Source organism: Haliaeetus leucocephalus, unplaced genomic scaffold (genome assembly GCF_000737465.1).
Source record: "Haliaeetus leucocephalus isolate CR32 unplaced genomic scaffold, Haliaeetus_leucocephalus-4.0 Scaffold295, whole genome shotgun sequence".
In the NCBI taxonomy this organism is placed as follows: domain Eukaryota; kingdom Metazoa; phylum Chordata; class Aves; order Accipitriformes; family Accipitridae; genus Haliaeetus; species Haliaeetus leucocephalus.
The window spans coordinates 7,411,349-7,428,932 of NW_010972731.1; the positions used below are offsets into that span (position 1 = coordinate 7,411,349).

The following is a 17,584-nucleotide window of genomic DNA, read 5'->3' on the forward strand; positions in this document are numbered from 1 at the left end:
TGGGCTTGGAGGCGGCCCCGGGCTGTGCCCGCAGCCCGGCCGCTTCCCCTCGGCAGCGCGGAGCCGGGTGGGGGGGTGTCTCCGTCCCGTTCCCTCCCCGCGGGCACGGGTCGCAGTACTGCCCCCCCCCGCCCCCCCCGAACGCTCGCCGGTTCCCGGTTGCGGCAGGGGCCGGGCGAGGAGCGGGTGATATTTCTTTGGGGTGACCCTTGCTCCTCTGCCGTACCCAGGTGTCCCGGTGGCGGCGGGAGCCTTTGCCCCGGAGGTGGAGGGAGGGCGGTGGGGTGGGCGCCGCAGAAAATCCCCGTTCTTTAAAAATCAAAAGAAAAAAAAATCTCCCACCCTGGGGGCTCTGCATCCCCCGGGGAGGCAGGTCCTCCGTCCAAGGTGACACCCCGCTGCTCCTCTCCCCCTCCGCAGGGTGACCATGGCCGAATTCACTAGCCAGCGGGGCAAGCGGCAGGAGGACAGCGGGCTGGGCAGCGTCCTCGACCTGCTGTTGGCCAACGCCAGGCTGGTGCTGGGTGTCAGCGGCGCGGCCGTGCTCGCCATCGCCACGTTGGCTGTCAAGCGGGTAAGGCTGGCGTGACCGCCGTCAGGGTTCGGAGGATGGGAACAACCTGACGGACCGTGGAGGAAAACCATTTTGGTCCCCAGCGGTGGGAGAAGATGTGCCACAGACCTTGCTGGCCGTTCCCGAGCTGCGGAGCAGGTCCCTCGAGTCGGGTAGAAATGCCGCCGGTGACAGTGGCAGTGCCGTGGGTGTGGAGCTGCCCACTTCCACGCCGTGGGGGCACACGCAGCCCCATGCCCCATTTGTCTGGAACAGCACTCATTCGGGATACAGTATCCCATCCAGAAAGGCACTTTGGGCTTAATTCATCTTTGGACACCTGACTGTTTTCCACTTAAAATCTGCAGGAAGAAAATGTGCACCTTTGCGGCCCCCTAAACTGTCTATTTTTGCTAGCAGAAGCCCTGCCTGGGGCTGTCTCCCCACACGTGTACCAGAGGGGCTGTTGTCCCCTGTAGCTCAGGGTGTGACCGTGGGGAAATGGTACCAAGATAATAACTCATCTATGTGGCTTTTGCTTCCCTCCAGCTGATAGACCGAGCCACCAGCCCTCGTGACGAAGGCGATCCCAAAGCTGAGCAGAAGACCCTGGAGGAGAGCTGGCAGGACTTGGCCTTGATCAAGGCAACGCCAAAACTCCCCAAGAAGCAGAGAAGGGAAGACCTCAGCGAGCCTCTGCTCTCTCCAGCTCGGCCGCCGGCGCCAGGTGAGGCTCGTGGTTGCATGCCGGCTCCTGCCGCGGTTGGGAAGTTCACCTTGATGTGCTCTGGGGCCATCTGTGCTGCTGCTCCCCACAGCCTGGAAGCATTGCGTTATTTTTAGCTTGGTGACTGGAAAGCTGACCCGATTGAGCCTGCCCTCCTGGGAGGCTCCCAAGCCGCGGTCCCTTTTTAGGCAATGACTGCAGTAACAGCACCTCTGATAACGTCCTGGGCGTCTTGGCCACCGCGGCGTGGTGGAGGCTGTCGGGGCTTTGTTTCCTCTGGAGCGAAGTCTTGCTGTGCTCGTTTTCTGGGTCAGCTCTGCCTAGAGGAAGGTGCGCTCGGGAATTGCCGCAGACAAAGGCTGCCTTGTCTGGCTGCCTACAAAGACAGTGTTTTTCCAAGTGGGAAAGCAGCCCAGCTCGGTGCAGGACAGGTCCTGAGATACCAGACCCGGAGCAGGATTGTTTGCAGGACTTGAGTGATCAGACAGATGTCGGAGCAGGCTGGATCTGCCTGAGCAGTCTCAGTGGGGCTGAGACTCATAGGGACCTTGGTAGTGAGTCCCTTGCCCGGCTGCTGGTGCTTAGCCTGGTTTACCCATCTCTAGCTGGGGGGGTGAGGCTGGGCACAGTGGGGTTTTGAGGTTAGTTTGGGCTCTGCCTTAGCTGCAAAGCGCTGTTAACATCAGAGGACTCGGTGGTGGCCCTCTTGGCAAGGTCAGCCTTGTGTCCAGAGAGGTGGGCTGAGAGCTGGGCACCCGGCTTGCGCCTCTCCCTCGGCTGCGGCAGGAGAAGCTGCTGCTGTTGGTTGTAGATGATCTGCTCAGAGCTGTGACTTCTCCGTTCCCTCTGCCCCATCTCCTTCTCACAGAGCCCAGGGTCTGCTCTGCCCCTCCGGAGACTCCTCAGGTTGAATTCAGCCCTCCACGCTGCCTCACGCTGCAGGAGAAGCTCCTCTCCCACTACAGCAGCCGGCTGGCCGTGCCCGAGACGCAAGCATCCCTCGCCCCGCAGCTGGCCAGGAGCATCTGCGCCCAACTGCAGAACTTCCTGCAAATCAAGTGCCCGGAGCTGCCCTTCGGCAGCCTCTTCCTCAGCGGTCCCCTGCTCGATGGCCTCGGAGCTCTGGCAGCTGACCACGTCCACCTCATGCTGCCGGTGGTCCTTGACGCTGCGCTCTGGAGCCTCATCCCAGGAGAGGACACCGTGGTGAGGAACCCCCAGTACTGGATGATCAAGAGGACTGATCTGGAGTATTTCCCTCGTGGGCGTAGCCCCTGGGACAGGTTCATCGTGGGCCGGTACCTCTCCTCCAACGCGCTCAATGAGACCCTTCACAAGATGCTGGTGGCCTCCATCAACTGGCCTGCCATAGGCAGCCTGCTGGGGACCGTCATCCACCCGGTCGTGGCTTCCCAGGAGCTGAAACTGGAAGTCAAACACGACCAGGTCGAGCTGAGCATCGCCCTCTTCCCGGTGGTGGAAATGGAGGACAAGGTTCTTCTGGCTGCTCCTCCTGAAGGACTGGTGGAAAACCTCTGGCTTGAGAGCTTTTACAGGGCAGAGGTTTCAAAGCTGAAGGAGCTGGATGCCGGTGACGCCGGGGCTCGGCAGCGCTGCCTCCGCATCCTGAACGGCATCTGCAAGAGCCATCCCACCCTGCACAAACTGAGCGGCAGCCCCTTGACCCATGTCGTCCTTCATCTCAGTGCCACCAGTTCGGACTGGGCAGAAGAAAGCCTTGCTGACAGGTTCCAGCAGGTGCTTGAGGAGCTGGTAGGCTACCTGGAAAAAGGGGTCCTGCCTTCCTATTTCAACCACAAAATCAACCTCTTTTGTGAGCTGTTGGAAGAGGAAATTGATGAAATGGGCTTCATGCTCTACAGGGCGGTATCTGAGCCGGAGCTCCTGCTGAAGGAGAAATGACTGGTGTGTCGGGAGCTCCCGAACTTAGGGTGTTCCTCGCCCATCTGCTGCTCCCCGCTGTGAAGGTTGGGATGCTTCTAGTTGACTAGTCAGTAAGAGGCGAAGTTCTTGCACTTTATGAGAAAAAAAAAAGTATTTCCTGTCTGAATAAAACGTGCCTGAGCAGAGGTGGGTGTTGGCATAAGGAGCCTTTGGCTGGGAGGCTCTGCTGAACCCAGGGCAAGTGCAGCCCACACCTCAAGTACCTACAGGTGAGTCCCGTCCCCTGGGTGTTGGGAGCCGATGTGAAGCACGTTTGGTCTCTGGTTCCCAGTGTCCTCTGCCTGTCCCAGCCTGCTGTCACAACTGTCAGGCTCCCCTCATGCTCTGAGACCAGCTGGAGCTGGAAGGGAGCAGTTCCTTGCTGCTGCTGCGTCCTGGGTGCTGGGTGGGTCCTTTCACCAGCACCCAACTTGGTCTTACTGTGTCATGCCCTCAAGCTGGCTTTTGGGACAGGGTGGGAGCCTCATCCGTCTGTAGGATATTGCCAATCTGAAATAAGGTCCCAGTGATGACCTGGGTGGTTGTCTGGGCGCTTGAAGATACAGCCATAGCAAAAGGGGCTGCAGGTTTATTCTTTGGAAATCCTTTCAGTTGCCAAAAGGGGCAAGCTCAGCCCTACCTCTTCATTCTGCCAGTATTGGCTCTGCCCTGAGGAAGCGGTGTGCTTCCAGCACGGTGCTGGGGCTTCGTGGCCCTTGTCCCATGCAGCGTTTTGCTGGAAGATGTCCCAAAAAAGGCAGTGGCAGGAAGAGAGCTGCTGACTCCTGAGAGGTTCCTGGTATCGGTCCCTTGGTGGAGGCTGCAGCAGGGCTGTGCGTCCCCTCCACGGTGGGTGGGTTGCTGCCAGCCTCCGTCTGCGGGTACTCGCTGCTCTGCAATGAACCACGGCGTTGCCTTCCAGTTTGTCCAGTGACCTTTTCACATGTGTATTGTTGCTGTCTTGAGGTCTTGTTCCCCTGGAGCCCCATGGTATGGGGCAGGACAGGAATGATGCTCTGAGCAAAGTGCTTGCAAGAACTGAAGTGGTTTATGCTTTTTATTAAGAAGGTATGTTTTGTTTGGGTATTTTGTTTTTTTTTTTTTTCCTTTGAGTGGCTGCTAGTAGGCTTTGTTTCTGGATGTAGTCCCAGGGTAAAGAATATATTCTTATGTTTAATGGGAAGAGCTGGTTTTGCACACTGGTGGAGATGGAGAAATCCTGTGGACTTCAATGTGAGCAGCTGTTGTGGTTTAGTTTTCTTTACAGTGATCATCTTGTTTATGGGAAGAAAAAAACCTGCTTTTCCTCCCAGTCTGAAGATTACTCAGTTTATTCCTCTAAACCACTTCCCAGGTGTTAGCAATGAGAATAAACCTTCCCTGTGTGTACTGGTTCTCTTGTGTCAGCTCCGTTTTGTCTCCTTTCCCATGATAAGGGCTGAAGCAATCTTCCAGCTGCGGTGGCATGCCCGAGAACCACCCAGCACTGCCCAGGGCATCCTTCCCTGTGTGGAGAACTTGGTGGTGGTCAGACCCCATCCTGCAAGGCCTTTCTCCTTTTCCAAAGCTCTACGCCTGCAGAGCACCTGGCTGCAGTACAGGAGCCATCCGGACACTGAGCTCGTGCCATTTACCCAGTGGCTCTAACTGCTCAGCTGCCTGAACTCTGACCAGGGTTAGACTAGGAAAGCTGGTAATGGCCGATGCCACTGGCAACGCTTAACCTTTTGCCTGTATGCTACATAAACGCTTTCTGCTGCTGTTGCCATTCAGAAGCTGGGCTTCTGCTGGGCTTTCGCTGGCTCAGTGATTGCATTACAAAGCCTCGTAATCCTGTTATTTTATCTGGCAGGTCTGTATTTTTAGGCCACGGCTGTTAATTGTGGGAGCGAGGGGTACAGGGAAATGCAACCTGAGTTCTCCTGCCTTTAATCCATAGATTTAGTCCCAACAGTGGTGGACTGCTGCAGAGTTAAAGGCTCTCTCCTCTCTCATGCAGACCTTAAAGCGAACCTGTGCTGCTGTGGTCTCCTCTGCTTCAAGCTACCCTCTACAGAAAATGCTTCAGCCTCCTGCCCATGCTGGCTGCTCCGTGTGCTGCATGTCACCTCAGTACTGACCTCGGGGAACTGCTCTGCGTCCAGGAGTAGGGTCCTCAGCAGCATCAGAGGCCCTGGGGAAAAACTGAATGCTGTCCTCTAGCAGAAGAGGACACAGGAATCTTGTGGCTCTACTTTCTTTGATGTACAGAGGAAGCCCCAACAGAGAGGGATGAGGTAGCCTGGCTTCCCAGAAGTTTGATTTAACTAAGTGCAGGAAAGCAGAACCTCCCTTCAGTTCAGCCAGCTGTCTGTCTGTCCCTGGGCAGCAATACTACAGCTGGTGAGATAAACCCACTTGCCCTGCCCCTCTGCAGCTCACTTCTAAATAACTGTGGGGAGTTTCTGCCAAGAAAGCTTCTCTATTGTTCCGATGAGTAAGTGGAAAGAGCAAGATTTGGGTGGATGCTTTTACGGTAATAGCTTGACTAAGTAGGAAGAAATAATAGGGCAGAATTAAGATGTCACTATCAAATTTAAAAATTAAATAATCTTTTAATAAGAAACTTATTAGTTTTACAATAATAACTTCCATTAGCTAGCAGCATCACAGAGGCATGTCTCAAGGTTTGAGGAAGAACTCGGTTTCAAATTCAGGAACCATCTAAAATGAAGGCTTTTCCTGAGCACTGCAGCTGAGCTTCCCTTTCAGGGCAAGCACTAGATCCAGCTTCTCTGCACCTGGCCCTCCTTCACTGGCAGGGACAACCAAGGTAAGGGGTGTGGTGCTGTGACACAAAAAAAGAGAGGGGGAATGTTGTTCAGGTAACAACATAGAAGGGAACTTAATTTAATTCCACACTGTGGAAAGCCAGGGACTGAGAAGAGCTAAGCAGCCCTGGTGTCTGTTTTAGTGGCTACAGTCCAGCTCGCTCTTGTGTAGAAAGGCTGCGTACAACCACTGCCATGGCAGAAACTACAGGTGGACTAGATCCAGTGCCATTTTCTCTGCAGATTCAGTTTCCCAATGCTTCCTTGAAATGTTTAGACTATCCCAAACTGCTCAGCAGAAGAGCAGCTGAAAACAAAGGCTGACACCAGTAGAGAGGCCACCTTTCAAAGCTGGTTGAGCCCTTGCTGCCCAGGTATGTAATGCATGCGTGAGGATGGTATCCCTCGGCAGGAGCAGCCTGCAACCAGCCCTTCCAGAAAGCACTTAACAGACTTGTTTCTATATTCCAGTTCCTTTCAGCCGTAGTTGCTCCTGTAGCAGCTCACAACCCTGGACCTTTCAGGCTCTCAAGAGATGTCCATCCGGGCTCAGTGGTTTTGAGGGCAGGTTTTCCTAGTGTGGCCAGGCTGGTGGCAAATGCTACAGGTCCGTGGTTTCTTGGCAGTTGCTCCCGAGGAGAGACTGCTTGGTCTCTTGGCTTTACTTCCCAACCCTCTTGAGTATTCATTGCTGCCAAAGTGGTTCAAAGAGACATCTCCAGAAGGCCCTAGAGAGAAACAACTTGCATTTAAGTACCTTTGAAAATGTAAGTAGGTGAAGAACAGAAGACAAGTTGAAAACGGCGCGTCAAGGATTTCACTACCCCAGCCACTCGGATTATTCCTGAATCTGCACTTGGTTCGGATTTGTCTAAACTGTTAAATGTTATCCATTTGTCTTGCAGCATTAGAGAAATGTGGGAACAGAACAGGGGAAACTGCTCTGCCTGGTTGCATGCTCTGGTCTACAGCTGAAGTGGAAACAACAAAACATGCCAGAGGAAAACTTGCTTTTCAAGTAGTTTTGAAAACTTGATTCTACCCCTTTAGGCCCAAATGTCTAAAGAGGAGGCCAGTGTTGAAGATCTCTCTCAGACCACATCTCCACCTCTGTACTTTGCTTACTGTCCCTTTGTCTCAGTGCTCTTTCTTTTGCATCCTTATTCTGTGGGGGGTTTTTTGTTGGTTTGTTGTTTTTTTTTTATGGGTACTTGTTTTCAGCATCTTTCCACAGCAGCCACACTCAGTTTCTCAGCTCCGATCAAAGCTTCAGAAAGACTTGGTCTTTCACTGCATTTCTAAACTAGGGCAGAGGGAGTAGCGCAGTTTCCCCGGTATGACAGAATGGGGTTTAAGATCTCCAAAAGCGGTGCCATCACTTCAACTCTATACCAAGTCAGTAACAGCTCTCACAAAGCTGAGCACCGTAATTTGGGAAGAAAAATTCCCAAACAGACTGTTGGAAAGAGTGCTGGGCTTTATCTAACGAGTCACAGACAGAGAGATGCTCAAGCTTACTGCACGTAGAAGCAAAGCATCCTGCTCGGAGGTCAGCAGATGTGTGCTACGAGGACATATCCTGCTAGCACTTGGAAAGGTAAGCCAGACTCAGCTGTTACAAGCAACATTTGAAGTGCTATAATGCTGCTGACAGATGTTCTAAAGACAAACCTGAACTCTGTTAAATGTATGAGTTGCTACAAGAGCTGTCATGCTGTGGTAGCATTACGCACGTGTGAGAAGTGCGTTCGGTTTAGCTTCAACAGCCTCCAACCCTTGCGTCTTGCCCCAAGCCCAGCCTTACCTGGTGCCATGTTTTCATCTGCCCACTGGAAGAAGCCACACTGCTGCTCTCGGGGTTTAGAGCAGGTGTGGAACTGCCGCCCTTTGTTGGGCCCGTCCTTTTGTACGGTACGTGTGACGGCTGGCTGGTCGCACTTGCAGACTGTGCTGTCTCCTGAATTGGAGCTGTTGTTTCCAAAGAGCTCTGGACCTCTCCCTCCTCCTGGGCACTGAAATCCTGCTGGGTCCCTTCCTGCAAAGGGCTGGGGCAGCGCAGAGCCTCGCGGAGCTGTGTTGCTTCTGTCCTCTGACTGCTGATCAGCCCAGAGAAAAAAATTGCAGGTACCGGTGCTGCATTTGTAAAACTGCCTGCCTCGATTGGGCCCTTCTTTGCGCACAGTTAGCAGCAGGGCTTCGTTCCCACAGTTGCACACCACTGCATTGTTCCTGTCATCTGGAGCAGCTGAAGGAGCAGGCCTGGCTGTTCTCGCTGAGCTCAAGGAGAGTAGATGTCCTGATGCCAGGTTTGTGGTCCCCTTCACATGCCTGTTTTCACCACTAGCTCTGTTAAAGGAGTTGTTGACCTGTGAGTGATTAGCTTGCTGGCTGGCTGATGATGCGGGCTGGGATGACCTGTGTAAATACTTCAGGTCCAAGAGCTCTTTTAGCATGTCATCACAGCCTCCAATGCAACCAACAAACTCCAGGGGCATCACGGGTGGAATGCTGCCTCTCTTGAATTTAAACTTCAGTCTAAAAGGAAAGGAAGAATGAAAGTCTCCCTTCAATTTGGACTGGATTTTTTCTTTTTTTTTTTTTTTCTTTTTTAAATTCTGCTATGCTTACACCAGTTTCCCCAACCCCTCTTCTTTCTATGTCCAAGCCACGAGAGTGCTGCTCCAGCTTTCCAAGACTGGAATGGAAAATGGTTGCCCAGCCTAGCCCGTGGAAGTCTCTGGCCCTGACGGTTAACACATAATGTCTGAGGGGTTGCATTTCCCCAAGGGATAACTGGTACGACCTACCTGTGAACTGGATGCGGTTTACACACAGCACAGACGCTCTCATCCCTGGTCACGTCCAGCACGAAATCAGGAAACCAGACTGCAGTTTTACAAGCTGGATAGCCCATGCAGCTGAGATAGAACCTGCCGTGGGACAAAGGCACCAGATGAGGAAAAGGCAAAGTCAAGGCAGTCACTGATCTGTTCTCCCATCTTCTCAGCTGTCAGAAATTGTCAAAACAATTTTTAAGGGCAAGTACATACTTGAGAGAGGTTCAGCTGAGTCCACACAGCTTACGTAGCTGGTGGAGTTAGCTAGCTGCAGCCCAAGTTCTCATGCTTGCTGCAGAGGGGAGGTAAACAAACAATGTCTAGAAAAAACACAAACCAACACAGAAGGCTACTTTGTACAACAGGGAAGATCACCAACCCGCCATTCTTCTTGGTCTTCAAGACCATGTCATTGTTGCAGTGTGGACACTTCCGAACGGAAACGGGCATTGCTGGGTAGACCTCCTCTTGCTCTGCAACTTCTGTGGCTTCTCCAAAATACTGAGCCAGGGCCTCATCCAATCTATAAAGAAACAAGCAGAGCATCCTTTGTGTCTCCTCTGCAAAGAGCACTGCATTGAATTAGCACCTGCTGCCCTCCATGCAGCCCCTCTGAGCTTCTCCACAAGTATGTTGGTTCAGCACCACCACTCTGGAACAGGCTAGGTGTGGGTACAACACAAAAAAGGTCAGTGCACATTGCCATCTCCTTCAGCCAGCTCTGAATTTAATCTTAAGGGTTTAAACTAAGATGAGCAGTTAGTTGGCACTAACTCATGATGGTGTGCCAGGCTGCAAGTCATCCCTTCCCATGCAAATGCCTACACACACTGGGCAGTGCTCCAGGGAAACAGTGTAACAGGATCCCGCTCCAGGCTGTGCCCCAGGTGAGAAGCCAGCACCTCCCAGAACAACAAAGCGAACAGAAGAGGGCAAAGACAGGACTCACTTGTTGGCTCTGGCCACAGCTTCGATGAAGACTTGCTTGTACTTTTGGACCTGCTGCTGCAACACTGCAGATTTGTCTTTCTTCCCCTCACAGATCAGTTTCAGATCAGCCTCCAGCTCAGCTCGAAGGTCAGGCTTGGACATCTCGTAGCCCATGGAATCATAGCCTGAGGAACATACCACATGGTAAGCGAAAGGAAGGAGCAAGTAAGGAACCTGCCATCTTCCTAACAGGCGCTGCCCTTACCTTCAACCAGCCCCATGCCCAGGTGGCCTGGGAGGAACCGCTGATCCGCTGTAAGGCCCACGTACATCCGTGTCTTGATTGTCTCAATGTGCTCAGCGTGAGTGGCATCAGTCCCTGAAAGGAGACAGGTTGTCAGTCGAACTGGGTGCCAAGAAGTGATTTCCCCTGTGCCTAGTGCAGAGTGCAAGGTGCTAAAGGGACAAGGAGACAACTTATGGTCAGGAGCAGCTCCTCATGTCCCACACGTCCCAGGTTGCCCTCATGTCCCACTGACGCTGAGGCCAACAAGTGCTGGCAGGCACACCCTGGACCCTAAACTGCATATCTCCCTAGATATTGGAGGCACTCCGTGGACTCCTCAGGATCTTTGGACTTTGCCCACAGGTCTCTACTATCCCTTTGTTCTGTACATTTAAGTGATTTCTTATCTAGAGTGACATTTAGAGAATTTCCTACTCTGAGAATGGGACAGAACTCATGTTAGAGAAGTTGAGAAGAAGCTTATGAACAAAGCTCTCCCAAGAGCGAGAGGCCACGCTGCCAATACTGACCAATGCCATGTTTCTCCATGAGAGCAATGAGATCCGCTTCTGTGAGGAGCAATGGAGGGCTGGTTTCCCCATCCACCATCTCCACTGTAGTGGGTTGAAAGCGAGACCCTTTCTGATACAGTGGGATAACCTGAAGGGAAGGAGAATCTCTTTGAAACTGCCTTCTGGTCCCTTCGCTGAAGACAAAATGTCACACTAACAGCAGGCCAGTGCAGTAATAGAGCAGCACCCTGTTCTGGAGGAGATCCAGCCTCAGGGTCCTCAGGATTAGCCAGTAATGAGCTGCCAGAGACACCACGGAACAGCAACTGCAGCTCCTCTCGGTGAGTAAAGTCAACGCTACTGCCCTGTATGGTCTCTGCTGCGGGTCAGAAGGGGAAGAATTTATCCAAAGCTGGCACAATAAAGCTGCAGAGGTTTTCAGCAGAGATGGCTCTGAGTGAAACAGCCAGTGGGCCAGAAATTATCAAAGGACATTCTGTAGAGGGGTCTGAAGTTGACAGTGAAGTGCTATTTTAAACTCCAGGTACTTTAGCCTCTCCCACGTACATTATTCAAGGGTATTACCTTATCACTCCACTTCTCATAAGGATAGACTTCCAGATAATTCCGGGCCAGGATCATTAGTCCCTGAGCAATGAATCGCTCATTAGCAATGTCGATCTCCACAATTGTTTCCTGTCCCTTGGCATCTTGAGAGCAGCAAGCCAAAAAATGGCGCACGATAAATTCATATAGTCTCTGCTCATTGCCCTAATATCAAACAGAAAAAGAGAGTCAGTGTCCTCCTGTGTAAATGAGGTGTCAAGAAATATTAGTGACATCTCAGGTGACGATACTGTGCTAAGGACCGTATTATTAAGAATTCTATCTTTATTTATCAAGCAATACAAACCATCCAGTAATCTGCCTTTGTTAAACTGACCTGCAGGTTAGCAGTGTATTTTGTGGGGTGAATGGGAGGGTGAGCCTGATCTGATTTGGTTCCACTCCGAGGGGTTGGCCCACCCTGATCCAAAATCCTCTGTGCAAATGCTCCCCAGTTTGGGTCCTGTGTTTGCTGTTGTACTAAGGTAGAGAGGTTCAGCTCCTTGGGGAAAATGTTGGTCTCAGTTCGGGGGTAGCTAATGAACCTTAAGAAGAAAGACAGAAGAGCACTTTAAGAGGTCCTCCAAGATGCTTCCCCTTTTGGACTAAAGGCCATTTACTTTTGAAAGAGTTAAGTTTACCAAGCCATGTCTTGCTTTCTTACCCTTGAGTATACAGTTTTTCTGCTATTCTCATAGTTTCCTTTGCGTTTATTTTCAGTTTGCGGGAAGCCAACTTCTCAAGTTCCTGTGTTGGGAGGAGCCAGAAAAAAAAGAAGTATTTGTGCATAATTCATAGCAGTGAGTAAAATATCTGTTCAAAGCTTCTTTCAGATAAGTCCTTTCAGCATAGTTCAGACGTACCACAGTGTCCAAGGGCAGGGGCCTCCATTTGCTCTTTGGCTTGCTCACAACCTCGACAACAGTTGCTGCTGGATCCTAAAGACAGAGTAAGCAAAACGCAAACTCTCCTTTAAGAGTTGACACAAACTGTTCTTTAAATGTCTTGAGCAAGACGGGTGCAGGAAATATTTGGCTGATACTGGATTATACAACTATTTACAAGCTTTCCTACCTCCATACACATGTGGTAAAGGACCAGGCATGCTGTGTGATTAAAGAGCCGGTTCCTCTTCCAGTTGAAGACCACACTGCCATCTTCATGATCATGTGTCACTGTGTTGAACAACAGATCTAAGTGATATAGGAGTAATACAGTGGAAATACAGCAGAGGCAGTGGGGCCACACTATTGGGAAACCTTTCAGTTCTGCTTAGTGGTCATGGCAAAGGAAGAGGAAATCACCTCTGCAGCATTGTTTGTTTGTTGCCCTGATGGTTTTTCCTTTCTAAATACATCAAGCCCTTTAAGATGGAGTCCAGGACTCGCTTTCCCCAAGCATACCTTTTATTTTATAGAAGGCTTCAGGAATAAAGGCCTGGATGGCTTTAAAGCGTTCCACTACAAACCCCAGTGTTGGGAACTGGCAGCTACCATAGCTGATCAGCTGATCTGCTAAAATATCAGGGAAGATCTTCCGGAGCCTCAGTGTCTGAAATCTGGTGAAGGCAGCACCTGAAAAAAAAAACCAGACACCAGAACTGAGTAAGACAACATTGGAGGAGAATCACAACACTTCAGATGGTCCTTTTTAATACTCTGAGTATTAATTTTACTCTAATTTTAACACACCAAGTTGCAGAAGCCTGTCAGTGCTGCATGAGCTATAAACCGAACATTTGCTTCAAAGAGCACGTTTCCAGTAAAAGATGAGATGTGATTTAGTTGCATCTGATCTAAAAAGCAGATTTACGACACTATAGATGGCATTTCTGTCTTGTGTTGGGGATAGAGTAACAGATGATTTCTAAACACCCCTTGCTGGGCTTTAACAATGTGCATTCAATGTGGTTAGACGAGAAGTGAGGAAGAGCCTGATGGATGGCTATCTTGTTTGTTCACCAGTCTAAGGGAGTTCAAGTATTTATAGACAATAAGCTATACACTGATAACAAAGCTGTCCCCTGCCTACCTACCACGCTCTTGTTCACTTCCCTTTAGAGGAGGTGTATGCAGCAGCTCAGACCTGGCAGCCTGCTCTTATCTCTAGCATGTGTTTACATACCTATCCTGAGGTCCAGCTCCTGCCTGACGTCAACAGCATCGCTTGTTTTTTGATCTGGCTGGGTGAGGTTCTCACAAGCTGTTCTGACAGCATGAAGTGTAATCTCTGAAAAACGGGCTCGGAAAACCTGGAGGTTTGGCTTTACTGTCAGACAGAAAAAAAAAAAAAAAAAATTAAAAAAAAAATCAAAGAGCGAGTCAAACGTGAACAGAAAGGAGCAACTAATGAACAACTATCTTCGAAAGAGTATGGTGTCAACCTAATCTATAGCTTTCCAATAGCTGAATATATTTCTGGTCTATCAGAGCCACATATTTATCAGAACTACAGCCAACGTATTTAACCTGGACGCAGTAAGATTGAGAATACGCCTGTTGCAAGATCTGTGAGCAGCAATACCTGTTAAATCGGCACTTTAATGGAACTCAGATTGATGCAGAAGATGCTCTACGCACCAGCTTTGCAAACGTGAATTATCTCAAAGCCAATGTTCTCTCCTTCTCGATCGCAGTCAGTCCAGATCACCAGAGCTTGGCACTGCTGGACTTCTCGTTCAAGGGTTCTCTGAGATGAGAAAACAACACAGAGTGAGACACACCAAGTCACTTGCTTTGTCATTTAATTTTAGAATGACTCACTAACTGAACATGAAATGCAACGTGTATCCATAGAGATAGATTGTTGCAATAACATTTTGTAATTGTGTGTCTCATGAGATTAGGCAGCTTTCAAAAGAATTGAGTAATTTATCTACATCTAACTCTGTTAAAAAGCATGGCTTGGATCAGATTTTTTTTCTGAAAATGCCATTTTTTGGTGAAATTGAGATGCAATTACCAATTCCACCTTGTTGGAAAAAACATTTCTACTTTTAGTAAAGTAGTTGTTCCTTTACTGCACTAATTGAGCAGGAGACTTTCAAAGTCACAAATGAACAATATATATAGTCTCAGGAAATGCAGGAGGAATTTGCTAAACTCTAGAACTTAGATGCTAACGACAAAGGTACAGTCCTCCTTCTGTCTGAGACAGTATTTGTAGAATAACCTCTGAACCCAGAGTTACAGGGAAACCCTTAAAAACAACGTACCTTGATATCAACGTAATTTTCAGGGCAATACTTCTCAATTTCAGCATCAAAAAGAGCTAGAGGGTTGCAGCTATGCCTGGTAAACAGAGGATAAGAGTGTGCGTAACAAAAGCTAAAACATACGTTGTGAGATACTAACTGGTGCTGTATTGTGAGGGAGTGCTCTTCAAGTACTGGAATTAGTTCTGGGCCTCATCTTAAACAACTTGGGAGTTCCCATGAAATGCTGAGTTACACTTGAAAGCAATAGAACCAAAAAGCAACCAGAGAAAACAGCGAATCTGGAAGGCAGCTCTAAACAAGCAACTTATTTCAAGCACAGAGAACAAAGGGGAGGGAAGCTAGAGAAAGCGCCTCGCTTCCCAGGACAACTCCTAGTTGAAGAAAGAACACAGAAACATCAATCAAGTGGTGGAATCAGTTTAATTCCTTGGGTCTTCCTTAATGTATTTTAACCAGTATTATGACTTTGGGGTTTTTCAGTGCCCTGAGGAGAGTAATTTGAAACAATATTTTAGCTACTCTACATAAAATTTGGTACTCATCACTCTGCTCTGTGTGGCTCCTTGAAGCACACAGTGTCAGTGTCCCTCCCTGCTCCCTAGTCTTCAAACTAGCAGTGCCCTGCTCAGCTCAGGGTTGAAAACAGAAGATGACAGCTCCCCTTCCTGTGAGGGGGTACTAAGAACTAACCATTTGCGAAACGGCAGCTTAAAATCATGAGCCAGTAAGTGTCCCGACACGGATGTCATCACCATAGTAACGTTCTGCAGGAGACAGAGCAAGGTAATTAGTGCCCATCGTTTCCTAAAAACTACCCACAGCCCCAAGATCTTCATGCAGTTTTCAATTTACACGGTCAGTGACACCTCCCTCCTGCTAACATAACAAGTTCTTCTGACAGCTAAATCTATGGCCTTATCCTCAGTTTTTGTAGGAAGCTCCCAATGCTAAATAGCAACATATTTTTGGCTGATATAAAACCAGAAAGTTGAAAGACTTAAAGCAACAAAACAGGTCAGGGGTTGAGCCAAGAAAAGAACATCTGACTTTTCTTCATCTTTGGACAAAACATCCCTGTCACTAGGTATGTGTTTTGTAACTTCTGACAAATGGCTTTTAACGATTAGCATTTTGCACTTCTCTAATCTAGCAGTAGAATGAAAGAAAACTCTACCTGGCCAAACATCTGGTAGTCATATTCGTAGATCTTGTTGAACTTGGAAAATCCTTCTCGCTAGAAGGAAAAGGAAAGTTGTTGAGTTTCTGGCTTCTAACAGAAACCAAACGCATTCCACCTCACTTCATACACGCCGTTATGGCTGAGCACAGAGAAGCACGGGGCAAGTGAAAAGCAGGTACTGTAGCTAATAGGAATTGCAGCAGCGTGAGTGGAAATTGCCTGTATCATTTATGGAGATACTGAAATGGTGCTTTCCGCCGTAAGAATATTTTAAACCATGTCTGAAGGGGATGCGAGGGTTATCTCGCCATGGATAGTGACAACAGTAAAGAACAAATTTGTTTAATGGGGCTGGCCAGTTATATTCCTGACATTCAACTGTCCTGCTCCAAATGACAATTAGTGTGCCAGCTCCAGGTCCCCAAGACCACTTTCCACCTAACTGAGACTCGTGGAAGTTTCTAGATTGGGTATTTGCTGCTTTTTCTACAGAATCAGGACGATACCTTCCTTGACTGGGACTGTCAGTGCTCAGGTTCTCAGTCACACCTTTCATTCAAATATAATTCTGGTCTAGAAGCACCTTCTAGTTCCTTACCTTGGAAATACCAAGTAATTATGCAAACTGTTAAAGGTCACAAAACAAAGCAGCAGAGAGGAGAGATCTTTGAACTCGCTCTTCTCCAAATGACAGACCATCTTTGCTTTATTATGTGAACTTCAGTAAACCCCTGACAGTTGCTGACACTGCAGAAGTGGTGCTTTTTCACTGGGAAATACACGCCAACAGATAGTTTCAGTTCCTGAAGCTTTTCGTGTATGCTTAGGAACAACACAGGGAGCCCTCACTCTGGAGCTCACTGCCCAGAGAAGGCAGTCTGGGCAGAGGGAGCACAGCTGGGGATCTGAATTCTAACAGGACTTATGTCACAAGGAAAAGGGGTCCGAGAGTCCCAAATACATTTGGGCAAGCGGTGTTTGTCCACAAAAGAAAGCTGTTCTTGTAACCTCGCGTGGCCAGAGGCAAAAACAGTGCAAGATGTTGCACGTGCTGATGTGAACTGCCTGTGCCAAGCTCTGCCAAGCACGCTGGGGCTAACACACAAGACACAGATGACACCCGAGACCAGGACTGCACTGCACGCTGGCCCTGCTGAGCTGACCCTCTCCAGCCAGCTAAGCCAGACCACCTGTATGCCTCTCAGCAAGCGGTAAGGAGATGCGGTGTATTCCTACCCGTCGCATTCTGCTGTTGGAGAGCAGATCTGCAATCCCTCGGGCAGCATCGTTCTTCTCGGCCACACACAGAACCTTCCGGATCCTCTGCAGTGCCGTATCCTCCGCAGCCCGGGAGAAGAGACGCCAGGGCTGCGGCAGCATCCTGACCCTCGCTTGAAAGTTCATCGCAGGAGACGGCTAAAGCTCCGGCGGAGCCAAGGCATGCTGCTGCGGCCTTGTTCTGAGGCCGGATCCTGCCGAGGATGGAGAACGATCGCTGAATACCCCCAGGCCGCCCCCGGCCCCCTCAGCCCTCCCAAGGCCTTCCGTCAGGCCGGGGATGGCCCCCGCCCACCAGGGCAGGGCAGACCCCCTCCACGGCTCCTCTCCCTCCCCCCGACCCCGGCCGGCCTCTCCCTCCCCCGGGGCAGCCCCCTTCCCTCCTCTCCCTCCCCCGGTTTCCCCCCGGCCGAGCTCTCCTCACCTCACCGCCCTCACTCTGTCGCAAAAAAGCGGCGGGACGCGGCGCGGTTTTCCTTCACCGTTACGCCTTGCCGTAAAGCGCCGCAGCGGTGGCGGCAGAGAACTACAACTCCCAAGATGCCCCGCGGCGCACCGCAACCCCGTAGTTTTTTCGTCCCGCCTCGGTTCGCCGTTTCCTCCGGCGGCCGGGTCCGTCCCGGGTTAAGTAACGCCAAGGGACGGTCGGTTTAAAAAAAAAATCCCGACAACGGTAGAGCGGGAGGGAGGGAGGGGCGGTGGCT

The 17,584-nt window shown here is 50.2% G+C and overlaps 2 protein-coding genes across 2 annotated transcripts; one reads left to right on the plus strand and one right to left on the minus strand.

Annotated features, from left to right (window-relative positions):
• Window positions 1–427: 427 nt before the first annotated feature.
• Window positions 428–3,609, plus strand: MIEF2 (mitochondrial elongation factor 2). The gene is made up of 3 exons (XM_010570385.1): window positions 428–574; window positions 1,103–1,280; window positions 2,149–3,609. The coding sequence occupies exons 1-3, from the start codon at window positions 428–430 to the stop codon at window positions 3,201–3,203; spliced, it is 1,380 nt and encodes a 459-aa protein (XP_010568687.1). The 3' UTR covers window positions 3,204–3,609.
• Window positions 3,610–5,798: 2,189 nt separating this feature from the next.
• TOP3A (topoisomerase (DNA) III alpha) lies at window positions 5,799–17,345 on the minus strand. Its single transcript, XM_010570388.1, has 20 exons — window positions 17,305–17,345; window positions 16,839–17,074; window positions 15,597–15,656; window positions 15,113–15,186; window positions 14,420–14,495; window positions 13,785–13,893; window positions 13,330–13,473; window positions 12,609–12,779; window positions 12,280–12,380; window positions 12,069–12,143; window positions 11,870–11,952; window positions 11,543–11,750; window positions 11,185–11,370; window positions 10,618–10,747; window positions 10,067–10,180; window positions 9,821–9,986; window positions 9,251–9,394; window positions 8,842–8,964; window positions 7,839–8,569; window positions 5,799–6,762 (listed from the first exon to the last, which is right to left on the minus strand). The coding sequence occupies exons 2-20, from the start codon at window positions 17,004–17,006 to the stop codon at window positions 6,584–6,586; spliced, it is 3,042 nt and encodes a 1,013-aa protein (XP_010568690.1). The 5' UTR covers window positions 17,007–17,074; window positions 17,305–17,345; the 3' UTR covers window positions 5,799–6,583.
• Window positions 17,346–17,584: the final 239 nt, after the last annotated feature.